Source organism: Podarcis pityusensis (assembly GCF_964106645.2).
Source record: "Podarcis pityusensis genome assembly, chromosome: 4".
Classification (NCBI taxonomy): Eukaryota; Metazoa; Chordata; class Lepidosauria; order Squamata; family Lacertidae; genus Podarcis; species Podarcis pityusensis.
Window position 1 is genome coordinate 55,281,800 of NC_138027.1, and position 27,289 is coordinate 55,309,088.

Here is a 27,289-nt window from a genome sequence, read left to right on the forward strand (position 1 = left end):
AATTTGGATAAGTGACTCTGCGGAGCACATAACAAGTTTGGGGCATATGAGCATGGGGATAGCGGAACCTGCATGTATTTCATGAAACTGTATGGTGGAAATCTAATCCACTTTAGAAATATCTGCTTAGAAATTTTAAAATATCTCCACAATCACTCACAATACTATAGCAAGAGAGACATTTGAGAGAATCTTGGCACAACTGCATTTTAGTCTAGCATTTTCCCTACTCAACGTTTAAATACATGCAAATCAAGATAAAAAAAGCACACATTGTCACAGGCAGCAAGTTGGTTTCTGGGCTTCAATTTAATTTTCGAGTGTAATTCAGAATACAGAATTTGTCATTTAAAGCCAGGTGTGGGGATCAGTTTCCCTCAAATTACACAAACTTGCCCAAACATATGTCACATGTGACATCAAACATGGGGCAGGTGAATGTGTGACTGCTAAGTCAGGAACTTAAAGTGTGCACCCAATTGTTCCTTGGCAAGTAGGGGTTGTTGACAGTGCCAGTCAACAGACTGGTGCTAACAGAATGCCTTTCAAAGGGATGTTTTCCCTCCACAGATGGTCTTTGCAAAGGAAAAAGTCTTTTAGCAACACCATCTGAATCCATACCATGCCTGAAAACAAACCCATCAAGGTGGCCCATGGAAGGTTAGGCTCTGGGTCAAGGTTACGTCAAGGAATTCCTACTGCATGACTTCAAGATTTCAAGCCATCTGATGGGGCTTGGCTCTCAGCACTTCCACCATGGAGCTCTTTCCCCAGGCAGACCTGCCAGAGTTACTTGCACTTTTAGAAAGCTAGTTAAAGCTCAATATTTTGGATAACCATTTGAGTAGCAACTGTATACTACTGTGCACTATGGCATCTCCATTATCTACCAGGATTATTGCTTTTAATATTCTTGTTTTTGATAGTTTACAAACATTGTTTATGTGCTGGTTTTATATTTCTTTTATTTGTGTTGCCATTAAGATACCTTGAGGATCTCAATTGGGCCAATCTAAAGTGGATTTCAAAGTAAATTCACAACTATATACTTGGGAATAATGGAAGCAGTGACCCAACTTCTGCAATGAACATTAGCTGAATTACTCTTACCCATTTGCTGATAGACTCTGTTTCTAGTAACTCTGAAATCACTTCTTTTCCTGGATATTCCATTATGTACTATAGGGAATGAGATTTCTGCAGAACTTTCTTTGCTTTCCTCTGAACTACTTGAAGATGAAGCTGTTGTTGAGTGGTCCAGTTCACTTTCTGGAAAGGTAAATAATTGTATGCAAGTAAGACTTCAAAACAGATTTCCCCTTTTCTTCAAATATATTTATTATTAGTAGCAGTAGTAGTAGTAGTAGTAGTAGTAGTAGTAGTAGTAGTATACAGTCCTTCATTTGAACATCACAGCGCAGTTTACAACACAAAAATAGAAAATAAGAACACAAAGAAATAAACCAATAACCCCACATCCACAAACACATTTTAAAGGCCATAGATTGTTTAATCAGTCAAAGTGCCTGATTATAAAGAAAAGCTTTTGCCTAGCATCTAAAGATATGTAATAAAGGCGGTAGATGAGCCCTGCTGGGTAGAGCATTCCACAAATGGGGAGCCACCGCAGAAAAGGTCCGTTCTCATGCTGCCACTCTCCAGACCTCTCGTGGAGGGGGCACATGAAGAAAGGCCTCAGATGATGATCACAGGGTTCAGTTCTAATGTCTAGGAACTGCAGATATGACAATGCGTTCAAACTGTTCCATATTACTCTTGGTATTCTTAAGTCAATCAAATTCTATTTTCCCGTTCTCAACATTCTAAAGCATCTCCCATCTGCTTAGCAACATGGCCAAAAGCTTGTGTCAAAAGACAAAGTACATTAAGAAATGCAGAAGAAGTATACATTTAAGAAATGTGAAGCTGCACTTCCACTTTACAGTTCACAAAAAGATGTACAGCATAAAAAATTAAAGTTCAATATGCCAAAGGTAAGAATACCTGGAAAATGACAGAATTTTGTATGGATGGTCTGATTACCTTAATATCATTAAGGTTATGTCTGCTTGAGTTGAGAGCAATTTTAAACCTCAAGACAAAGGGTGTATTTACAATTAGAGAGAAAAGTTTCTTTTAACCATTTCCCCACAAACTAATCACTCACCTGATGACAATGCAGAACTGTGTGCTACAGCTGTGCTCCTTGTTCGTGCATTTTTCCCAAATGATGAGGCGGAATCAGAAGATATGCCGGCAACACTGCGGCTGGACGTGCCAGCATACATTTTATGGTTTGTAACACACGACTTTCTGCTTGAGGTATTTTGGTTAGAAGAATCTTCTGGCTCAGACTGATTTTTACCCTGAGATTTACACTGCTTCTGCTTCGCATTTCTTGACAAACAGGAGGAAAACAATATGCAGTCCATGAATATGGTTGCATTTTATAAAATTAATTTTTATTTCAGTGGTACTTTTCCCCTCGTTAAGATGCTTCTAAGATTGTATTAAGTTAATTTTAATATGCAACACAATCAAAGCAAAGTACTCAAACTGAAAGCCTGACCTATAACATAGCAATGTACATGTTCATTTTATCATATTTAAACTTTTTAACCAGTATAATAGCAGCACTGCACTTCTGTCATTTTTTAAAAAGTTTTAAATCCTTTAAATTCTGTTGGCATTTTATATTATTTTAATATGAAATTACCTTGAAAGCTCATTTTAGTAGAAATGTACCTCAACATAGTAGTAGTATGTCCCTCAACATATCAAACATGTGAGAAGTACTATACACCAGAATCCAGAGCAGATTTTGAGAGTATTCAGGGGAGGGGGGGGGGGAGGTCAACTCCCATTGCACAACCTTTGAAAGTATCCAAAACTACACTGAAACTATGCTCCTTCCATCAGTCAAAAACCTCAAGTTAATCAGATGAACTGATTTACATGGTTTATCTAGCAGCATAAACCTATGCCTTTTTACTTCTCCTGTAAGGTAAGGGTGCATTACAGGACTGCAATCTTCACATCTCAATCACATCCTCAAATAGCTTTTGCCAATGAAGAACACCCTCAGATTGAAGAAGATTTACCTGAGTGTTTTGGTAGATTGCTGTAATTTACTTCGACTTTGCAGCCTCCTATTGTGCCTCTGACTTCTCCGCAATCTTTCATTGTATTTTTGTCCAGTTCTAAAGTCAGAGATAATTCTCCTCATTTTTTCCTCAAGCAGTGCAGATAATCTCAATGTCATACTATATATCTAGATTGCAAAAGAAATAGGTTAATTTTTAATTTTTAAAAAAGTTTAAGACACTTGCATTTGTGATCCAATTGTAAAATTTTATTACTATTATTTTAAGAGTTTATAAACTGCTTAATACAAAATATTCAAGCAGTGAACAAAAATTGTGAGAGATTTATGTACTAACTGTACTTTCTACTACACACAACACAGGACCATACACTTTTAAAAAATCTAGTTTAATGAAATATGTTCATTAAGGCAGAAATCCTATGCAAATTTACTTAGGAGTAAGAGTGCAGCCTTTAATTAAGACACAGGATTTGCAATTATATAACATATGATAGGGTGATCAGTTTCTTTTTGGACACTTGCTTTCTTCCTTTCCCCCCCTTGATTTGACAAGTTAGGTAAATGGCACAGAAACATTACCTTGGATCTTTTGTTTGGAGTGTATGCTTTAGCATTGCTAAATACTAATCTAATATCTTTGCAAAGTTCCATTGGAGTGTCATAGTTCCCAGCTTCTAATGTCTCCTTCACAGTCCCAAAGTCCATCGGTGTGTCTATAATTTCCCGGTAGTCCTAAATAAAGACATCCAAATAACTCCATTATTTAAGATGTGGGGAATGGGGTGAAGTTTCTTATACACAGATATGTAAACCTGAAATTGATTTTAAACAAAACAAAACAAAACAAAACAGGAGCACACTTTGTGCTAAATGATCCCAGTGACTGTAACATACATTTTCCTAGGGACAGAAAAGAAACAACTATATTTGTCAACTTTGGCCAAGCATCTTGAACACAGATTTGGAAATTAATATTCCCTTTTTAACTATTTTAAGGAATTTTTTTGCTTACATTTTACATTCATATCAACACAACAAAACATTATCTTTTGGAGGTTCTCAACCCTCGGACCTCCCCCCCCCCCCCCCCGGTTTCCCATCATTACCTATTATCTTTTCTGCGTCTTTATATCTTTATCTAATTTATTCATCTCCCTTATTACAAATTTTACCCTAATTATATCACCAGTGCTATTCTTGGCCTAGGACAAAAATAATGGACTAATTTTGTAGAATATCTGAAGGAACATTGTAAACATTTAAAAACATTAGCGGGCCTAGACAGGCCTGGAAATTAATATTCCCAATGGGTTGAATCACATTCAGTGTTGACCCCATAGATTTTAGTGGGTCTACTTTTGATTATGATAAGGTTAAATCAGAGTAATTATGCTTTTTCCTGTATAAACCTGCCTGCCTAACATGACCTTCAACAAAGATCCTCTCATATGTCTCAACACACATCTTGTTTGGACCACAAAAAGGGCCTTCCTAACGGCTGCACCCAAGCTATTAAATTCCGTCTCTCTTGAGCTCATTCTAATAGCCTTCCACTAATGTACTAAAATCTTCCTTTTCAGTAAGACTTTTGAGGTATGATTGTTTTAAATGAATTGTTTTAATGCTGTCTTGATTCTCTCTCAATTCATTTTGTTGGTTTAGTGTGGTTTTGTTTGTGTTATAATTATTTTAATTTTATTGTTAATCACCTTGATATATTGAAGCAAGCAGGATATATTTTAAAATAATAATCATCCAAAACTGACATTAATCATTGTCCATGAAATACTCAAGGCCTTCCAGTACTCAGAATAAATAAGATTGGGATTTCAAAGCCTGCTTATATGTTGAACACAAATTCTATTTTACTTTATTGTCACTGTTAACATAAAGCCACAGGTAGTCACTATTCCACCTGACTGATCTGGAATTGGCTAGGTAGGACCACCTGCCACTTTAACAGTTAGAACCCTGGAAATAGTTCTGTAACTATTTGACATTGGAGTGTGTAGGTTCTCTCATCCTAAGCTACTCAAGAAAACTCTTGCCCATTTCTTTTCATAGTAATAGGAAATAACACTGGATGCTGGAAATGCAAATGAAATGAACGTCAATGATACTGATGATGATGATAATGATATGAACTTACAGGATATTGATCCAGGTCGACAGGTTGTCTAAATGGCTCAGAATCTTCACACTGGAAAATTAGATTAACGAGTTCCATACATTGCTTCTTCCAAGTGTTTTCATCATAGCTGAGTCTCCTCTTCAAGCCCCGACTCTTTAAAACAGAAACACAGTATTTCTAAATGTAGCATGGAAGAATTGACTGCCAAACCTTTAGGATAGACTGGGACACAGGATTTAGAATTCATCTGTATAATGTAGGAGTATTATGGAAAAATCCTGCTACTATCTCACAGACTGGGCAAAGGTTGTTGTCAAGGTAAACAGACTTACTCTTCTCAAAGGTGCTCTGGGAACATCGGTCTCTTCATCATCCTACAAAACAGACCAGAAATGTTCATCAAGAGCAGGGGTCAGCAACCTTTTTCAGCCGTGGCCAGTCCACCATCCCTCAGACCGTGTGGTGGGCTAGACTATATTTTTTTGGGGGGTGGGGTGGTAGAAATGAACGAATTCCTATGCCCCACATATAACCCAGAGATGCATTTTAAATAAAAGGACACATTCTACTCATGTAAAAACATGCTGATTCCTGGACCGTCCACAGGCCGGATTGAGAAGGCGATTGGGCCAGATCCAGCCTATGGGCCTTAGGTTGCCTACCCCTGATCTAGAGTGTTGCTTCTAATACCGATTCAGATGTTTTTTGCTCCTGTGCTTTTCTATCCAAAACTACTCACCATCAGACTCTGGAGACTGCCGGAATATAAACAAATCTTTACAAAACACCACCACCACCTAAGAGGGAACTCCCTCAAGTCTTTGTGGGGAAAACCTAAGGCAAGGCAAGGGAGGCAGAAACCCCAATGACGACCCCATGACCACAGAATGTTAACTGATGGGGGTGGGGGGCAGGATACAGCAGAGATAAAAAAGGATAGAGAACCACATTGTTTAGATAGGACACTTTCAGGTTCATACTGAGAATTTATGTCCCCAGATACAGAAGTGAGAACTGCTCATACAATATTTTAATGTAGCTGGATTGGACATCAGCAGATCCACATACTCATTCCTTCCCATCCCACAAAAATGCTATCCAACTATTGTAGGGAAGCAGTTGAAAAGAAGTAACTGGAATAGAACTCTACACAGCAATATTTTGTTAGAAAGCTCCACTCAAGGGTTTGGGGTCTTAAGTTGTCATTTAGAGAAAATGCGCCAGACACCACCCTGCTGTTCAATGAACTTACAAGTTTGAGCCTACTCTACTATTATTAATAGGGCGAAGGGAAAGGGAAAGGGCAGGGCTTAATAAAATAGCACTGAAGAGGGAAGAGCTAGCAGTTATCTAGGCAGGGTAAAAATAAGGTTTTATTACCAGATAATCAGGATCAATGCTGTCCCCATTGTTAGTTGCAATGCACAACTCAAAAATATCTGTACAATCTGGATTCCTGGAAAATAAAAATGTAATGTTACAATAGGTTGTGTCTTGTTCTGTTGCCTTCACTTGTGGAAATTTCTTTAATGCCCTTAGAAGCTTCTTGAATGAAAAACAGGGTGATTTTAGCAGATTTCCCTTTCTCTGTGCAGTCCCCCCTCATGAATCTACTTCAGAGGGTTCAGGGACTCTTTGAAATAGTGTAGGAGGTGGCAAAGGATCTACAAAAGAATGGAATATTGCTCAGTTACTGTGAAAGGGCCTTTTCTGGTAGATAACACAGCAACCACTGCTGGGTTCATGTTGTTCTAGGAGTCCTCACAGAAAACCTCTGAATTATTTTAAAGATGACTACTCCTTCCCTCTCACGGTCTTCTCAGTTTCTGTTCTGGCCAAGCCCCAAAGATCTTCTCAGTGAATATACCTCTAGAATTGGACCACAGCACCAGAAAAATAGGTACTGTTATTTGTCTTATATTTGTGTTTTAGACCTGTGTAGTCCCAGTGAGCAAATGACTACAGGCTGCAGCCTGGCTGTGTGATGTTGTCTGTCAGAAAAGCCCCCTTCATGGTGACCAACGTTCCATTTTCATGGCAAACTAGCCACACAGCCACAGCTGGGACCTACCAGAGGATAGAAAGTGAAAAGGAAGAAAGATGCCATAAAGAGAAAAGGCAATGGAAAGAGAATGACAAAAGAAGAATGAAGCAATTAACACACACAATAGACAGAGAAGGAGTGAGCCCAGCTGGCAGGAAAATGAAGCTGAGAAGATGGCAAGAGAGAAAAGAGGAACATTCAAAATAATCAGAGGTTTCCTGATTGGGCTGCTAAAGCAACTTGAATCCAAAAATGGCTGTGTGGCTAATTCACCAGGAAAAGGGGAGAATTTGAAAAAAGCAAAGCAAAAAAAAATTGTTTCCCTTCCTCTTCTTGTTTACAGAAGACAAGAGACTTCTGTGAATACTGTATCTATTCTGAACACTGACATGTAAACCATGGTCATAAGCAATGACCAGAAGTAAGACAATTCTGATTTCCTTTTAAGCAACGAAAAACCAAAAATATTTCATCCTGAAATATTGCTTACCTAATGAATTCTAAGAGTTGATCTGTGATTTTCTGAGCAGATTTAGCAATAGTGCTGTTGGGCACATTGAAGGTCCGAGCATTGCTCTCAAGACATCTTACTTCCCAAATCAATGCAGAAAGCCTCCTATGTTTAATAGTAAACAGATTAGAGTTTTAATCAGGCGAAAAATATTATATAACAACTAGATTTGGAAATGCTCAGTCACTAAAACTGGAAATGTTTAAGTGGAAAAAATATTGCTTTTCATTTAATCATGGAGTTTTAACAAGCTAATGTCCTATTCTTGCTGAATCCAGACATACTCCATGTTCATGTCAGTAATATACCGTATTTTTCGCTCTATAACACGCACCCAACCATAACACGCACGTAGTTTTTAGAGGAGGAAAACAAGAAAAAAAATATTCTAAACGAAACAGTGGAGGTATGATTTTTGTGGTTCATGCTGTGGCCACAGATATGTGATCTGACAGTGAGTTTCGAGTAGCCCAATGCAAAAATCCTGAGGATCCATGTGGATCCATGCTTTGTAACCACGTTTTTGCACCACTGCAGCCCCAGGCAACAGTGGGTGCATGATTTTTTTGGTGCAAGATGTAGCCATGGACATGCTATGTGATCTGATGGTGAATTTGGGGTGACCCAGTGCAAAAATCCTGAGGATCCATGTGGATCCGTGCTTTGTATCCACGTTTTAAGTGGGGAGGGAAGGAAAAGCACTCAAGGGACAAGGAGCACGTGTGGGGTGGGTGGAGAAGGATGCTGCTAATAATGAAGAAGAGGGGTATAAGGGGAGAAGGCTCCTCTCCTCTCCCACTTTGCTCCTTTAAGCAAGCAGGTCTGCTTTTCTTCCTCCTCCCCGCTCATCCCCGGCTTAGCGAGCTGAAAAACTTTGCTGCTATGTAGCGAGCTGAGTGGGGAGGAGAGAGGGACAGAGAGCCTGCTTGCTTTAAAGGAACCAACCGGAAAGGAGCCGCTTACACTCGTGTAAGCGGCTCCTCTCCTCTCCCGCTTTGCTCCTTTAAAGAAGCAGGCTCTCTGTCCCTCTCTCCTCCCCACTCAGCGGCTCTTCTCCCGCTTTGCTGTTTCAAAGCGAGCCACGGAGGAGGGAAGGAAGGGGAACCATGGATCCTCTGCTCACGACTGCAGCAGATTCCCCACGCCACCCATAGGCATTCCCTCCATAACACGCACAGACATTTCCCCTTACTTTCTAGGAGGAAAAAAGTGAGTGTTATGGTGCAAAAAATATGGTAGTAATTTCTTTAACAATGATCATTTCATGCAAAAGTGCATTAGTGTCATTCACACTTCACACTTTTAAACCTCCTGAAGGTATTATTTCCAATTTCCATCACCACCTACCCTGCGCTTACTTTTATCACAGTTACATATTCTGTATCCACTATTTCTTGATAGTACAACTGTGACCCTATCTTCACTCAAGCCACCAGAAAATCCCTCCCATGTACAGCTTATTTCTCACTGTGTTAGAAAGGAAAGATCCAGTCAGGCATCTGTATTTAGGTAACCTGCATCTTATCCAATCACAGCTTTGCATGGGTGGGTAGACTCTCCATGTTTCCCCTTCCCCACCTATCCCACACAATTCTGTGATTGCAGGCTTACCTGGCTTTAGGAAGGCGGAGCAAGGGTTCTTGCAGAGTCCTAGAGCTCTTGCATCACTTTCCCAAGGCCAGGGAAGCCATCCACCTTGCAGAGAGCCCTTTTCCAGGGCTTCCTGGCTTTACTTGTTTTTGTGCATGCACTTGGACCTCCGGAACCTAACCCTTGCGTAAGAGGTGAACTACGTATATTATGCTAAATTCTAAATGCGTAGGTAACTAAAAGCTATTTAGAAATATTGAAAACTGTGGTATTGCAGCTAAACCAAAAGTCTGCCATATTTTAAGGATAGTAAACATCCAATTCCTATTGAAGTTATAATGTTGCCTCATCTGAACTGTACCTCAGCAAAGGAGCGTACCAAGGATTTCCAAAATATGCAATATTACATGTGGTTTAACTTTTCAGCAATTTTATAAGACGGATATGCTATCATCCTTCTAGTGCAGTCTCAGACCAACCTGTAAAACCTGTTGACAAGTCTCATTCTGATAGTCCAAAGGTCTGTTGGATAAGCTATTACTGTACTGTACTTTGGATACCTATTCAGATCAACTGGGCCAGCAAATGCTGCTGAAATATCTGTAATAAATAAATAAATAACAACAAGAGTTGAAGCATCTAAATTAATGTATTCAATTTACATACATCATGGATTTACATACAGTCCTTCAGAAATTAAAAACAGATTAAGCAACCTTTTAGAAAACTTGTCAGCCAGGAACACAGTCTGAGTATTTGCAGTATGAATCCAAAGTTTTTAATCCACTACACAAACATGATGGGAAAAAGGTACCAGATTTCTAGATACATACCTAGTGTCAAAAGCTGATCAATTCCACGGATAATCCGTTCACATTCTTCACTCTGGGATTTCCCCTGCCATTCTCCCTTTTGAGGTTTGTATAATAATTTTGCCATCTCTTCAGCAGTCACAGAAACACTAGCTCCCAGTTCCACAGGCTGATCAACTAGTTATTTTCAAGCAATACAGGAGACATTAGGCGAACAAAACAAAATGCAGTAAGTTCATTAAATTACACTTCTTATGATACAAACTTTTAAAGTCAGAGGTAGCCAGGCACGTGACAATAATGTAAGTTTGATTTTTGTTCACTGAATATCCAGGTTCAGATCTATCAACATCAATTCCCTTAAAAGAGGTGTCCAAATTAGATCTGGAGTTCTGTAAATATTTCAACGGGTCCTTTGTTTTAAGACTAGGTACACAGCGCCTAGGACTTGCCGATCGCATGGTCGGCGGTTCGAATCCCCGCGGCGGGGTGCGCTCCCGTCGTTCGGTCCCAGCGCCTGCCAACCTAGCAGTTCGAAAGCACCCCCAGGTGCAAGTAGATAAATAGGGACCGCTTACCAGCGGGAAGGTAAACGGCGTTCCGTGTGCTGCGCTGGCTCGCCAGATGCAGCTTGTCACGCTGGCCACGTGACCCGGAAGTGTCTGCGGACAGCGCTGGCTCCCGGCCTATAGAGTGAGATGAGCGCACAACCCTAGAATCTGGCAAGACTGGCCCGTACGGGCAGGGGTACCTTTACCTTTTTACAGTATAGAGGCAACAGCTAAAATGTAAGCTGCCTACTTGCTTAAAGGGCAAAGCAACACATCAGTGTCCAATTATCTGTTACTTAGGTAAGTAAAATAAGGTAAAATAAAAAGTAAAATAAGGCCGCCTGTGGCATTATATGTCCTGGAGTAAAATCCTAAAAAAAAAGTTCAATCAACTTTGGTCGGCCTTCACATATGTTCATTTCATCAAATCTGGCCAAATTTGAAAAAGGTTTGGGCACCCCTGCTCTAGCCTATGTATAATAAATCTGGCTATTGAAACAAAACCTGCTTAACTGCTAAATAATTGCAAAGCATAACTACTGGTGGAGCTCCATCTTGAGCAAATATGCCAATCTTTAGTTTAGACAGGAAATCTTCCTGCCTGTAGATTCGTGGATAAGCACACATGCTGACAAGTAGTGATCCTTCACAAAATCTACTAGCCAGATCTAGTGACAATATACCTGCAAGCACAGCAAACTCATGCACACATTTGTTTTCAGGCTCATCACTGCATAACTTTGTGGATTACCCTCTCTCAGGGATGAAAAGTGTCTGGTGTGCCCATGAATCTCAATCACTGGTTTCAGAAAAATTAGCAATGCCCAACCCTCACATCTATGTTCCCCGAAGGGTAGAAGCAGAAGAACAAAAGCCCACAAGCCCACAATTGTTTATTGACCTCCTAACCCATTTATTGTCTGTCTGTTCAACAAGAAAAAATGACATAATTTGATTTTTGTATACCATTGTCTGGAATAGGCTCCATGTCCCATGGGCTAAGTCTTTCAGTTTCACCATTGTCCCATCTATTTAAAAAAATAAGCAAAAATAAAATAAATTTTAAAGATATGTAAAGGAATTTTCAAACAGAAATAACCCCCAGGAATGATCAGACTTAATGTTATATTTTAAGGTAAAAGATTTTAGGAAACTTGCTCATGGTGAAAGAATTACAGAAAGGGAACAACAAAATATATTTAAAATTCCTTGTTTATGTTGCTCTGCACCCTCCCACTCTTAACTTCAGTGAGTCACAATCCTTTTCTCTTACATCCTCCGCACAAACATCAGTGCAGATGCACTGCAGGGAGCACTGGGTGAGCTCTGCTGATATACGTGCACAGCCCCAACCTCCAAGTCCTTCTCCCTCTTAATAAGTGACAGTGACACTGCTGCTGGGAAGCTGGTGTTGTGGCCTGCCTCTGCATCTACATTCTTGCTCAATGCAAAAAGCCAAAGAAGAAAAGGAAAAGGTAAACTTAAGAGTTCATTTTCCTCCGCCTCTTTAGGTTCATTATAAACACTGACATGCCTTCGAAAGATTATTAACAGTAGTTAAGGTACAAATGCTCTTTTGTTTTTAAGGCAACCTTCAATATCAAACTCAAGTAACCATGCTAAAAACACATACTTAACTGAATTTGTATTGTTGGATGTGGTTTGTTTTTTTTCTCTTTTCTGTTTTTTCTTTTTTCTTTCTCTGCTTTGTCTTTTTTTTGTAATTTTAAAAATTTTCAATAAATATCATTTTTTTAAAAAATAAAAACTAAAAACACATACTTAACACTGTAACACTGAAAAGGGCTGTCAGGGTATTGTGGCTGATATGGCTCTTGGCTCAGGACTGTTCCAAACCACCAGGCATCATCAATAATTGAACGAAAGCGATCATCTGTAGGAAAGACATGAGATGCTATACAATTCTTCCGCATTGACTTTTTAAAAAACTGGTCTAGGATTGCACATGCAACATGTGACTATTAAAATACTGTGTTTCATTCACTATACAAATGGTCAATCACAACACAATAAGACAGTCACATGATCCAACACAGGTTAAACTGTAGACTATCAACGTTATCTATAACAGTTCTTGAATTCAAACACTACTGCAAGGTTTGAAAAATCATTGATCCTGTAACATTAAAATTCGATTCCTATCAGTTATAAAGAAATAAATTACAATCATAACAACAAACCACCCCATGATTCAGCTAGCGAATCGTTCTAAATTGTCTTTCATTTTTTCCTAGTTTCAATGCTTGGTGGCACATGGGTACAGCAGTATTACAAAAATAGACTTACTAGGTTGCCAGTTCCTTTGTCGTGCTTCATCATGGAACTGACTTAACACAAGGAAGTCAATAACATCTGGCATATCATGGTATCTAGGAGAAAAAATTAAAACTTAGTCTTCAAATGTATACAGACTGTCTGCATTATGTAATTTTTTTAAAAAAGGGAAAAAAATACATACTTGAGTGAAAATGATTTGTCTAGAAGCTGTCCTGTAATATGATCCATAAGAGTAAGCTTAAGGCAGCATAGTGTAGGAGGCCCAACTTCATAATGTATCCCAACAATTTTTACCAATTCTTGTTCCTAACAGATGGACATATAATAAAGAATCCCATTAATAATAGTGCAATTATTCACAGTATATGAAGTGTGAATAGAAACAAAGTCCAGCAGCAATGGGCATAACACAAACTTCAGACAGTTCATAACCTTACAAAAAACAACAACCCAAAGTTTAGATTTTTGATAGGTATATGTTACTAGATTTCCCACTGGGCAACTTATTCAAAACTCAAATCATAGGAACAGAGTCATACCATCTAGCTCACTACTATCTACAAGGACTGGCAGTGGCTCTCTAGAATTCTCTCCCAGCCCTACGTGAAGATCTCAGGGACTGAAACTGACCTTCTGCATGAAAAGCAGGTGCTCTACTGATCTATGGCCCTTCCCCAATCCTAGAAGCAAAACACTATGTAACCTATAGTCATTTCCAAGTGCTTAAGCTTCCTAAGGGTCAATCCTTTGCTACGTTTTGCCATTTCAAAAGCACAGGCATAATTCTGTTTCTATAAATAAACAGATTAAGATAAATGTACTTCAGGGGAAAATGGAAGGCAGAGATGATATTAAATCCAAAGGTGCAGCAGGTGTTTTCCACTTATGGAAGGACTATTTTACACCTTGCAGTGGAACACCGCCATTTCCTTTCTGCTTGTGGTTCTTTGGATCCTAATCAAACTTTCCCTATATTGATTTTAAAATATACATTATCACCTCCCTTGATCCATCTGGTTGCCCTTTTCTGGGCCTTCTCTAGCTCTACATTGTCTTTTTTTAAGTGAGGTGACCAGAACTGTAAACAATATTCAATGTGCAGTTACACCATAAATTTGTGTAACCGTGTTACTGAGTGGCCCCTTGCCAAAAGGGCTACCTATTTTAAGACGTATAGTGCAACCTGTGCATGAGTGCTCAAAAGTAAATCCAACAGAGTTCAGTGGGGCTTACTTCTAGGTAAAGCAGATCTGCAGTGCCTTCTCATTTTGCTGTGAAATTGGACTGACTCTGCCCAAGTTGGCCATTGTATCATCTCAGATAGGAAGGACTATAAAGGACTCCAGGTTCCAGCTGAGGCTTGCTCAAGCAACAAAATCTTCCTGAGCAATAAACTAAAAAGCCCCAAACATTCTAACCTTTACTAAGAAGGGAGCTACTCCAACCCTTTCATAATTTGGGTTGCCCTTTTTCTGAAACATTTCCGGCTCTACAACTAGTGTATGAAGTTCACTAGGTTCACCTCTGCCTCATCCTTGCCTACTTTACTGGTTCCTTTAAGGGACCAGTGAGATGAATTGTAAAGTACTTTGTAGCATGCAAATACCCATGCTGAACCAGTCTTACCCTAAGAACCATTTTTCTCCATGGTTCCTTCTGAGGATTCAGTTGACAAATATTGCTTTTCCTCACTGCTTCAAGGTAGGCTTCATGGCCTTGTCGAAAATATATCGCCTAACAAAAATGAATTTTTTTAATCAGTGAATGAAATTCAAAATTAATTTTACTGAGAAACATTTTCTCTATTTACTTACAAGGCTAGCTACATTAACAGGGGGTTGGCTACCCACTGGCTGTTTCACTCACCAATTCCCCCATGCCAAAACTGCATAGTCATCCAAGTCGAATGGAAAGAGGGAAAAGGAAACCAGCCACTTCTACACTCTCCTCCTTCCATTCACAGCATAAAGCTGAGCACAAAGACCAATTATGATATGCTGCTATTCACATCAGCTGTATATGCAAACAAGACCTGTCGCTTCTGCCTCAAGGTCCAGAAACGCTTTAGGACAGAATGGGGAAAGCTGGGCATGTGGCCTGGCATGCTAGTACCCAATCCAAGCTTGTTTTCTGTTTTTTGCTTTTGTTTTTAGGTGGCTGCTCCTTTTTGTAGTTTTAAAAGCTAAAGAATCCTTACAAGAGAGCACCACCACAGAATAGCTTGCTACTTGTGGATGGTGGCTACTTTTCCAAGACATAGCAAATCACAGGACTGAGGCTAGCTATGCTACTTTTACCAGATCAAGCTTAGATTCAGTGTAAATTCCCTTACCTCATCACCCATTTGTGGAACAAAAGGAGACCTTCGGAGTCTGACATCTGTTATCCAGTCAGGAGGCTGAACTTCCCAGGACTGCTGGGGTGCATTCACCTGGGCATCATTATAAAGGATTACCCAAATTATAACACAGCGTTATGACTGCTAATTTATTTAAAAGGTTTTTAATCTGTCTTTCAAGGCATCTTACAAATTTCTAAGTCACATGAAAATAAAACAAAACACAAACCCCCATAAGCAGCTAATTATTCCCCCCTCCCCCAAGTACAGCACAATTCAGCCAAAAACAGCCTTGAAAAAAGGAGACTTCAGAGTTTTTACAGAGATGAGGTCATTTGCAAATCCCTGAAGAGGGAGTGCCAAAGGTGCAGGGCAAGCCCTAACCCTTCTATTCCATCCATCTAACAGGTCTCAAAGGCAGACCAGAAAGCAGGGTCTCCTGATTTTAATGCTTAGGCAGGCTCTTACAGATGTAGGTGACGCTTCAGATAATGTTGTCTCAAATCGTTTAGAACTTAGAAGACGAAAAGCTGCTTCTTGAATTGGTCCCAGAAATGAACCGACAGCCAACTGATACAGAATAGGTCTTATAAGATATCAAGATCCAGCTCCCACAAGTGCTCTGGCTGTATCATTCTGCACCAGGTAAATTTTCCAAACCAACTTGTTGCTGGACTTAACCCCAACAACCCTGACCATTTGCCAATCTGGCTAAGGCTGATGGGAAGACTCCAATGACATCTGGAGAGCCGCAGGATCCTCATCCCTGCAGCAGTGTTACCTGGCTGTAACCAAAGTTTGTATCACTGTGGCTAGGTCCACTTTAAATAGGGCTGCAATTACCTTTAAGCATGTTTCCTTGTTCAAGCTAAGCCATGGTTTGGAATAGCATTATGAACCAACAAGGACATTACAATGTTCATGTCATGGATTGAAATGCTCCTGTGCTCTTCTATTCATAAAAATACACTAATAATTTTTAGAATGTCTTCAAAGGATGGAAAAAATCTAAATCACATTAACTGATTGGGTGTATCTAAAAACTGACAAAAACCAGAATCACTACCTCCTCATGCTGTTTTGGTTTGTATTTTTTCCGTCTTTTTTTCTTTCTCTTTCGCGTAGACATTTTTCCTAGTGGTACTTCATCTTCAGAAGAACTACAGTATTTAATAGTTTTGCACCGAGAGCTTCTTACAGGAGGCTGCAGGTTAATCCCTGCATCAGCAATCCAATCAGAATATTCACTTGAAGAGTCACTGAGCGGGGGGAAGAGAGAGAGGGGAAACACACACAGCCAAGTTAGAGATCTCTACTAGCTCAGAACTGACTGCACTTGAACTAGTTTTAAAGTTTGTTGGATATTATTCAGAGCTGACTGTTAATGTTAATTTCAACAGTAGTTCTGTAACTGGCACACTATAAAGTCACGTACATAGAATTTCAAACATTCAAACTACAATGAGGAACTACAGAGTTCTAAAAGAGGTGGCAATTTCTCCCCTCTTCTTGGCAGTACATCTCCTGGTGCTCTGAACACAGTTTGCAGAAGAGATAGCCTCTCTCTCCCTTTTTCCACCAGAGTACACAGAAACATCCCAGTATAGAGGGTGTGTCATTGATATTACAGTCATACCTCGGGTTAAAGACGCTTCGGATTAAATATTTTCAGGTTGCGTCCCGCAGCGACCCGGAAGTACCGGAAAGGGTTACTTCCAGGTTTTGCCACTTGCACATGCGCAGACACTCAAAATTATGCCATGTGCATGCACAGAAGCGGCAAATCGCAAACCGCGGGTTGCGTTCTGCTCATGTTGTGAATGGGGCTCCGGAATGGATCCCATTTGCAACCAGAGGTACCACTGTACTGCAAGGTACTAATTAAAATCTAACAATCTGGGAAGTTTGACTTTTCAAATTAGTACTAATTTTAATTAGTACCTTTCAAACTTTAATTTGCTGCTAAACACCAAACAGCATTATTTCCAGCACATCATCTAGTTGTATCACAAATAATTTCCACCCCCCAATAAAAGTTACTTTCAGAAGGAAAAATTTAGTTTTGCCAAGGCTCACAAACATCACAAACTGATACTTGAAACCGATTTTACCTGGAACTATCACTGTTGGTTCTGCTGTCACTCTTCCATTCTTCCTCATGGGAAGACAAATTCATCCCATCACTTTCTTCTGCCTCCTAGATTAAAAATGGGAAAATAGGTATATACTTCCGGGGTGGCGCCACTGGCAATGGCGGACTCCCTCTGAACTGGAGGGACTAGCTCCGCGGAAAACGGGTCTTCTCCACTACGGCGAAGCGGGGACCCACTTAAAAATCACAGGTGGATGAAGCCTGTGACCATGGGACTTGGCGGGCACCTTTAGCGCCCCCCCCAACCCGCTAAGGAACCCACTAACGGGCTCCGAAGTGAAGAGGGGGAAGTGGCGCGGTGCTGTGAGTCAACTGCTATTTCCGTGGAGCGAAGCCGCATAGCTGTTGCCGGAGAGCGCTGCCTTTTTCCTGGGACAATTTGGACTTTAAAATAAGCACCCGTGAGTACTTAGACTTTGAACAATTGGACATCAAATAAGGACTTGCGAGTAGGAAAGAATTGGACTTTAAAAATTTACTTGAATTTGGTACGGAACGGGAAGGTCTAAACAGGAAGTCATCCTTCCGTTCTTTTGCAAACAGAATAAAGCAAAGGCAACTTAAACTAGAGCTCAGAAAATCGCTTTTAAAAGATTGGATTTCACCATTTAAAATTGTGGAACCCCCCTTCGACAGCAGGAGAAGGGGGGGGTCTTTTTGGACTGTTTAAAGTGACTTTAAAGTGAAGTAACTTTCCTCCGTCCTGATCCTGGAGCGGGCTGTCAGGACTGACGTGTGAAGTTCATTAACCAAAGACAAGTGTTTTTGACAGATGGCTAAAAGAAGAGAAACCTAGTGATTCCACTGTTCCCTTTCACATTTTAAAGGATTATATATGGACAAAGTATCTTAAAAAAGGGAACTTTGTTGCAAGAATAAATAGAAGTCTTCCCCCTAGGGGGAGTCTGTGAAATTGTAACTGTGAAACTGTAACTAACTCCAGGGAGTCGACAGCTGTTACAGATTACAACCGTGGGAACAAGTATCTGACCTTGTGGGACAATGTATTCAGAAGCCTTGTTGTATGCTCTCTATAAAACAAACGATCTACTGGAACAATTACACGAGAAGATGAATTGGATGGCGACTTCGACTAGAAATTTTGAACAGGCAGTGGGAAACTTTGAACAGACAGTGGGAAAATATGTGGAGCCCACTCAGGACTTAAATCAGGAGTGTGTCTTGACAGAACAGGCCCAACAGGAATATGATTTTTTGGATTTGACAAATGAACTTGGAAAAAGCCATATCTGGAAAGGAAAAGTTTGGCTTGGTTTGGAAATGGGGGGCTGGATTGACCCCCCCTATGCTGGGATCTTTGGACTTTTCAAATATGGCAAAGGGCCGTGAGATGTTTGGGACTGTGGGGGCTCTCAATTTTGGAGGGCTTTTGAAACATGCTTTTAAATACTACATGGAATTCATTGTTGAACATGGAAAAGGGGCTGATCTGTTGAGAAGGGTTAAAAACATTGTCAAGCTGGAGTTACCACGAGCAAGAGACAAGGGAAAATACAGTTACAAATATGAAGAAGGGCCGCGGAAGGGTCATGGAAGAGACTTGAGGGCCTCGGACATAAGGTTGCCAGGTTAATGGGCTAGATTGACGGGAATAAGGACTGACAAAACCCGGAACCAGGAGGAAGGGACGCTGGATGAAGATTGGATCTGTTTATACCTCTTTTTTCTACTATTAGAACTGTTTTATAAAATTGGTGAATGATAGGAAAATGTTGGAATGAAATTACTTGGCTTTAGCAAAGATGTTTAAAGAATTATGAAAGAATATTATGATTATGAGAAGTTGGTAAGGATAAGATTTAAGTTTTAAGTGTTAAGGTTTATTTTATTATAGAAAGATAAGGTCAAGGATTTGCTGGGATAATTAATAACTAGGATACAAAGAAAGGGAGGAGGAGGAGGTCTAAGAAAGAAGGCAATGACAGTTAAGGATTTGAAAATAATGAATTTGTTTTTAAATGTTTTTAAAGTTTTGTGATTTTTGCATTCTTCTTTTTTTCTGTCATTTTTTTCTCATTTGGAATTTTTTCTTACATGGTGGGAAGGGGTTGGTTTTTTTTCTTCTTTTTTTCTACTTTGTTAATTATTTTTATTCTTTGTACTCTCTTCTGCTTCTATTTTATTTTTTTTAATTTTTTGTAACATTTTGAAAATCTCAATAAATATCTTTTTAAAAAAAAAAAGGGAAAATATTTAGAGTTGTTCATTCTTTCTCTTATATCACCACGAGGTTGAAGATTTACAAAACTACAACAAAAGAAAACGATATTTAAGAAAGAACTGATTACATAAAAAGGTAAAGGTACCCCTGCCCGTACGGGCCAGTCTTGCCAGACTCTAGGGTTGTGCGCTCATCTCACTCTATAGGCCGGGAGCCAGCGCTGTCCGCAGACACTTAGTACAACACAATAAAATGCATCACTAAAATGTCAGCTTCCTACTTATTATCTGCACTGAAGGGGGCTCTGCTAATTGTATCTAATTGATACTAATTGTATCTACCCTGCCTTTGCTCGTAGAAAGCTAGGGCTTTGAAAACAAACAAACGGAAATCAGAATTTCTGATAGTTCTAATTACTAACATGAAATCGGAGCAGTCACCTGTTCAATGAATCCTGAACCTCCATCTCCATCTTCACTAGAAGAATCAGATTGTTCAATCTTATTCCGTGCTTGATATGAAGCATATTTGCGTCTATAAAGCCTTCTCTTGGATTGTATCAGTGAATCTTCTGAGTCACTCTGAATTAGGACCATTAAAGAAGAGCCAAGTTAGAGGTGGAAGTATGCATTACAAATTACTAGAAAGGAGATACAAGGAACCTAATCTGTCAAATTCTAAATGAAAAAACATTCAAACAATCACAGTATCATAAAGGACGCTTTGTAGTGATCTAGTCTGGCCAGTTGCTCATGTAGGAAATCCATAGTCAGGGCACCCCCCCAACAGAAGGCTGTCCAGGATTTGCTTGAAGGCCTCTAGCATGGGAGAACCTACAAGCCTTCTAGGCAACTGGTTCCACTGAACCAGTGTCAAAAGCTTCTACCAATATTCAACTGAAATTTACCCTGTAACTTAAGTCAATTTCATCTACTCCTGTCCTCTAAGGTAGCAAAAAACAAGGAACCTATGCAACAGTCCTTCAGGTGTTTGAGTGCTACCATTTCTTTTCTCTTTTATTGTATCTACATTAGAACAGATGGAGCTGCCTTGGACAGAATCAGACCCATGGTCCATCTAGCTCAGCACTGCCTACTCTGATTGGCAGCAGCTCTCTAGGGTTCCAGATATGTGTCCTTCCCAGTCCTAACTGGAGATGCCAGGGACTCCAGTTTATTCCTGGTTCCAATGTGAAGAAGTCATTTAAGAGCATAGAAGAGATTTGAGGAAATAATGTATACATCCACTGCTGCAACTCTGTCACACAACAAGCTTTGCACACAGTTCTATTGCATTCAAATCTCTTCTCTGAGTAACAACCTGTGAACCCTCATGTTACTCATAAGACATTCTATATCTTACATTTCCTACCTTTTCTGATGAATGATATAACTTCCTTTTTTGTTCCATTGTATATATGCGTTTCTCTTCTTCTCCTTTTGCAACCCTATACTCCATTTGATTTCTGAAAAACGCATTTTAAACGCTTGTCAGACAAAGCAGAATCACATCAGTGAAAGGCAAAGTACTTACAGTATACAGTTCTGTTGCTAACTCTGGTTTGAAGGAAAGCTGATGCATGTATACACCAGTTTTATGCTATGTAAAAATGACAGGCTAGCGTTTCAATTAATGCTGGCCTTTGGCAGCAGTGACTGGATGAGAAGCAGAACAAATAAAACTAAGTAGCATGTAGAACAGCAGTGTTATAGCTGCTGCCCAGAGGCTCTAATCTAGAGTTAATAGTATGAACATGAAAGGTTAAAGAGAACTGGATTCTAAAGTTATGGCAAGGGAATAAACTGGTAGTAAACAGACCAGAAACAGTATGTTTATGCTGATCAAATGATGTCTTCAGGAAATGATACTTTAAAACCAAGTGAAAAAATATTTCTCAAATGCCTAAATTTTCAATTAAAGGTATGAATACTTATAACTTGCTTCCATAATAATCTTTAGTTCAGTAAGCCTGCACACCTAAATATACTGGGTGTCACTTCTGGAACAACTACTCTCCGTCTCCAAGCCTGGAGGTCTCTTTCTGTAGCGATCTGACTCCTTGGAGCATTCTGGTGCATCTGGCGCACACCTTCAACTTGACCACTACGTCTCAGGCCAATATTAGGAGGGGACTGGATATCAGAGCTTGGCCTCCGGAAATCTAAAGGAAAGAGATATTCATAAAATACACGCAGTAAAAACATTCCAGCAGCAAATAGCTTTGGCATGTTGCATCTTCTACTGAATAATGGTAGATTTCAGACCAAGTACTCTTCTGAATGACCCAAGAGATTTATGTATTTACTACAAAATATCTACACATTCTAGCTGGACATTAATAACTTCCAAAGGTGGAGTAAACAGTAATGATAGGCATCAAGTCATGTTTCAAAGGGGAGGAAGTTATATAAAAGAGATGACACTATGGACACTATATTTCTCATTTTGTGAGAGACAAGATGGGTGTCCCAAATTGGCTTTTTGACCTGTAATGTGATACCGTGATACATCAGTATGTTTTAAGTCAGAGATACTAATAAGCAGCAAAAGTTTATAATTTCCCTCTAATCTTCAAAGCAAGCACTGACCTCTTCTAGCTGTTTCATCTCCATTTTGTGGCCCAGGTGGAAGCATGTCTTGATCTGAACCAATTCTTTGGTCTTGCTGTTGTTGTAAATGTCTAATCATGCCATCAAGTATGCTAGGTTCCAGAGCCGGTTCCTCCTGGTCAGCAGTTTGTTGACCTATTACTTGCTCCACGACCTCTCCATCACCTTACGAAATTTAAAGCACACGCATTTAGCAATTTCAGAATTAAGAACAACTGTCAGAATATTGAACCCATTCTCACCAATCTCTTAAAATACAAAATCCTCTACATTTTATGTTGTTGATTTTTTGCCTGCTCTCACAGTCATCCTGAAACAGTCAATACTCTGCTGAATAAATGGGAAATGGAGTTTTTTAGCAGCCATGGCTAGGATCTAGAGATGCTAAAAGCTCTCAATTTCCTCCTTAAGACTCTTGCTTAGAAGGTGCCTTCCAGAATCTCCAAAATGCTTTTTACATTCCAAAGTTCAAAAACACAGTTTAGAACTTATATGCACTAGTTTAAAAAGAAAGCCAGGAGAAAGTATCCTTGGCCATACTTAACCCCTTTTCTTATAATTTTGGAGAGCAATCTAAATTGGTGCCTACTTCAGAACTTGAAAAACTATCTCAAGCAGTGATATGGGTTTTCCAGAGAGTTTTGAACTGGAATTTCTTGAGTTTGCATCAGAAAAGCTTCAACGCCCTAGAGCAGGCTTCCTCAAACTCAGCCCTCCAGATGTTTTTGGCCTACAACTCCCATGATCCCTAGCTAGCAGGACCAGTGGTCAGGGATGATGGGAATTGTAGTCTCAAAACATCTGGAGAGCAGAGTTTGAAGAAACCTGCCCTAGAGAGTGATCCAATTGGCATATTAATTTTACTTGTATTTAGTCAATGAAGTTAAACTGTCCACTGTCTAATATTTATTTTCAATTGGCATCCATTCATTGCTACTAATGAATTTAGGAAATGGAAAAATTTCTGCAGCAAAATAATGCACTAGAAAATTTTATATCTTGGTTGATTTTCTACCCTAGATCTCAAGCAAATGATTAAGAAATACTGTCTTAGATATTAACAAATAAAGTTGCCTGTTTTTAAGACCTGATTCCTTTTCAATATAGTTTCTACAAGCACTGAGTACAGTGGTGCCCCGCAAGACGAATGCCTCGCAAGACGGAAAACTCGCTAGACGAAAGGGTTTTCCGTTTTTTGAGCTGCTTCGCAAGACGAATTTCCCTATGGGCTTGCTTCGCAAGACGAAAACGTCTTTCAAGTTTGTTTCCTTTTTCTTAACACCGTTAATACAGTTGCAACTTGACTTCGAGGAGCAACTCATAGAACGCAGTGTACATAGTAGCCTTTTTTGAGGTTTTTAAAGACTTTGGTGATTTTTCAAGCTTTTCCAAAACTTCTTTTGCAGCCATTTGGTAAGTTAAGCTTTTAAAACTTTTTTGGGGGGTTTTGGATTTTGGGTTGGGGTGTTTGGAATTCAAGGCCTTGGTGTTGGGGAGGGGTTTGCAAGAATCTGGAAGCTTGTGGGTTTTTTTCCTGCATTTTTATGATTTTCTGTGACCATTGGGCCACTCTGCTGTTTTTTTTAAAAAATTCTGGATTTGAATTTGTGTGTGCTGGGTGGCTGGGGGAACAGTTGGGGAGGGGTTTGCAAGAATCTGGAAGCTTGTGGTTTTTTTTCTGCATTTTTATGATTTTCTGTGACCATTGGGCAACTCTGCTGTTTTTTTTAAAAAAAATTCTGGGTTTGAATTTTGAAATGCTCTTTACAGTATGTGTGACTTTAAAGAGCACTTAATAAACTCTTGTTGTACCAAATTTGGCTTTGTTTGGACTTTTTTTGACCATAGGAACGCATTAATTGATTTTCAATGCATTCCTATGGGAAACCGTGCTTCGCAAGACGAAAAATTCGCTAGATGAAAAAATTCATGGAACGAATTAATTTCGTCTTGCGAGGCACCACTGTATTAAGAAAGAATATTGTTAACCGATCAAGTTGCATAATACAAAACAAAAAAATCCAAAAAGTGTTTGTTGAAGACATAACTAACATAGCATACCCTAAACATAACACCATAACTACTTAAGACTACAGTATGGATTGTATTGTGTTTTCATGAGATCAAAGTTAGAGGTGGAAGACTGCCATTCATACTTGTTGCTACATATCCCAGCTGAGGAATCAGATGCTCATCTGCACAATTCTCTCTTCCTGGTACCAACCGCTGGTATTTTGTTGGGTGAGGGTTCCCATCCACATCTACCAAGAATGGTGGGGGCATGAGGTGAGGAGCCTGTTGAGTCTGCTCATCTAGGACATAATTGTTAGAATCTCGAATCAGTGGTCGGTAGTCAGTGTGGAAGAACATCTGATCAGGAATCTAGAAAGAAATGAAACTTAAATATAATCAACTTTGCAAGGAGGAAAACGACATTAAATACTATAGTAAACTGAGTACACCAGAAGGATGAAGGGTGAGGCAGGCCTCCAGTTGGTGCCAGAATGCTGTAATTAGTTTTATGAGGAACAGCCAACATGTTTCAAACACACTGGACTTCCTCAGAAGCAGAGGGTCTTCATAGGTCTTAAACTAAAACAGTTCACTCAATGTGTTTCCCAAACCAATGTTTCTAACACCTAGTAGGGGTTCACATCTTCCTCCATTCTGCACCTTTTGTCAAGTTTTAACTCCATGAAATACAATGTTATCCATTAACAAAATTCCCAGTTGAATATTATTTTCTGAATATCCCACGAGACGGTGTATTTTTAACAATTAGGGTGACAGTTTTTTATAGAACTGCAGAATATAGGTTCAGCATGAGGAACCACACTGGATTCGGTAGGTTTGGGGCAATACCAGACTGACTAGCTAAAACCTCAACAGTTCAGTACTTTATTCAAAAATCAAAATGATCTTTATTTATTTTTTAGCATGCCCTTGCCTTAACCCCACTGATTAAATTTTATCCTAACAGATTTATCAAATGAAGCTTTAGTTGACTGAGGCTTGGTTCAAACGTAACTCGGCAGCTTTAACACACTGCGGTTTGTTGAAGCATAAATAAGTAATGAGTTTGAGCAATTCCTCATCCCCTTCACTTTGGTTCATATGCTCAGTTTAAAAGCAGATTTCAATTAGAAACCACAGTTTCTAAAGATAACCAAACCAGTGACATGTGATTTAATCAATTAATCAATGGTTGTAAAGCAGGATTGGAAACTAGGCTTGTAGGCAGCACTCAAATGCCACTTCCTGTTTTGGACAGAACAGGAAATTGATTTAACAAATCAGAGAGGCACCTCTCAAGCAAGGTTTGCAAGAAGAGAAGGAAGCACTCAAGCTTATCCACTGTCCCAACAATCAAGGTTACACTGGAACTGGGCCTAAAGACTGATTGTCTATACATACAGTACACATGAAGCAGAAATCAACAAGCTCATCAGTTATGATTCAGTGGGCCAAAGATTTTGGTTATAATATACAATTTGATGAGTGGATAAAATTGTGGAAAGAAGGAATGAAATTCACTGCATGCACTACAATAAAAGAAAATGTTATGAAAATGATGTATAGATGGTATGTAACACCAGTGAAACTTGGTAAGATGTATAAAGTCAGTAATAAATGTTGGAAATGTCAGGAAAAAGAAGGAACATTTTATCACATGTGGTGGGAGTGTAAGAAAGTGAAAGGTTTCTGGGAAATGATTTATAATGAGATGAAGAAAATGTTGAAATATACTTTTGTTAAGAAACCAGAAGCATTTTTATTAGGAATATTAGGGAATGAAATTAAAAAGAAGGATGTGAAGTTATTTAGGTATGCAGTGACAGCAGCTAGAATTTTGATGGCCCAGAAATGGAAACAGGAAGAAATGCAGACGAGGGAAGAATGGAGAATGAAACTGATGGAATATGCAGAAATGGACAAATTAACGGGGAAAATTCGGAACCAACGCGATCAAAGATTCACCGAGGACTGGAATAAATTTACAGAGTATATCAAAAATGTATGTGAGAAGCAATTAACGCTTGTTGGCTTTCAAGAAGCTCTGTGAAAACGATTGATAGAAATGTTGCTTAAAAGATATGATAAGATTAAGATTGTTAAAGCGCAATATAAATTTAAGAAATGTGAGTACCGTATTTTTCGCCCTATAGGTCGCACCGGCCCATAGGACGCACCTAGTTTTTGGGGGGGGGAAATCAAGGGAAAAATTTTTATTTCCCCCCCCAGGTTTGCGCAGCCATCCCCAAGCTAGAAGAGGGAGACGGAGCGCTCCGTCTCCCTCTTCTGCCTTCAGGGACAGCTTGCCCCGCTATCCCCCGAGGTTGTGGGGCTGGTGGGGGGGAGAAGCAAGCTTGCCTCTTCCCCCCCCCGCCAGCCTCCAGATCAGGTCGGGGAATAGCGGGATGGCGGCGCTCCGCCACCCCGCTATCCCCCGAGCTTGTGGGGCTGGCAGGGGGGAGAAGCAAGCTTGCTTCCCCCCCCCCGCGAGCCTCTAGATCAGGTTGGGGAATAGCGGGGTGGCGGCGCTGCGCCTCCCCGCTGTCCCCCGAGCTTTTGGGCTGCAGGCTGCTGCCCGCAAGCCTTGCGAGCCCGCGGGACCTCCCGCCGGGCTTGCAAGACTTGCGGATAGCTTCCTGAAGCCTGGAGAGCGAGACCCCTCTCGCTCTCCAGGCTTCAGCGAAAGCCTGCATTCGCCCCATAGGACGCACACACACTTCCCCTTCATTTTTGGAGGGGAAAAAGTGCGTCCTATAGGGCGAAAAATACAGTAATTGTGATAATATGGAAAATTGTCAGACAGGCTGAGGGAAGTCTAAAAGATGTATATGTTAGAAGTGGATGTTAAACATGGATGGAATGCATATTGGAAATTGAATAAAAATTAATTATAAAAAAAAAAAAGAAATCAACAAGCTCAGAAGAAATAAAGGCTGAATATGAGATACATTT

General features: G+C 39.8%; 1 protein-coding gene across 3 annotated transcripts in view; it reads right to left on the bottom strand.

The window, feature by feature from the left end:
- BRWD1 (bromodomain and WD repeat domain containing 1) overlaps window positions 1-27,289 on the bottom strand; it is a 49,877-nt gene that overhangs the window by 6,021 nt on the left and 16,567 nt on the right. For 2 of the 3 annotated variants that reach the window (XM_081004406.1, XM_081004404.1), the window contains exons 17-39: window positions 24,481-24,706; window positions 22,304-22,489; window positions 21,693-21,876; window positions 21,087-21,180; window positions 20,156-20,296; window positions 17,493-17,578; window positions 16,448-16,640; window positions 15,376-15,474; window positions 14,670-14,777; window positions 13,225-13,349; window positions 13,053-13,135; window positions 12,528-12,639; window positions 11,712-11,773; window positions 10,216-10,371; window positions 9,862-9,982; window positions 7,772-7,897; window positions 6,618-6,693; window positions 5,570-5,611; window positions 5,256-5,390; window positions 3,686-3,838; window positions 3,102-3,271; window positions 2,168-2,397; window positions 1,105-1,269 (exon numbers count right to left, since the gene is read on the bottom strand). In XM_081004406.1, the coding sequence (XP_080860532.1) occupies window positions 1,105-1,269; window positions 2,168-2,397; window positions 3,102-3,271; window positions 3,686-3,838; window positions 5,256-5,390; window positions 5,570-5,611; window positions 6,618-6,693; window positions 7,772-7,897; window positions 9,862-9,982; window positions 10,216-10,371; window positions 11,712-11,773; window positions 12,528-12,639; window positions 13,053-13,135; window positions 13,225-13,349; window positions 14,670-14,777; window positions 15,376-15,474; window positions 16,448-16,640; window positions 17,493-17,578; window positions 20,156-20,296; window positions 21,087-21,180; window positions 21,693-21,876; window positions 22,304-22,489; window positions 24,481-24,706 (3,073 nt within the window). The remainder of the gene's footprint in view (window positions 1-1,104; window positions 1,270-2,167; window positions 2,398-3,101; window positions 3,272-3,685; window positions 3,839-5,255; window positions 5,391-5,569; window positions 5,612-6,617; window positions 6,694-7,771; window positions 7,898-9,861; window positions 9,983-10,215; window positions 10,372-11,711; window positions 11,774-12,527; window positions 12,640-13,052; window positions 13,136-13,224; window positions 13,350-14,669; window positions 14,778-15,375; window positions 15,475-16,447; window positions 16,641-17,492; window positions 17,579-20,155; window positions 20,297-21,086; window positions 21,181-21,692; window positions 21,877-22,303; window positions 22,490-24,480; window positions 24,707-27,289) is intronic. The other variant, XM_081004405.1, reaches the window with a different exon arrangement.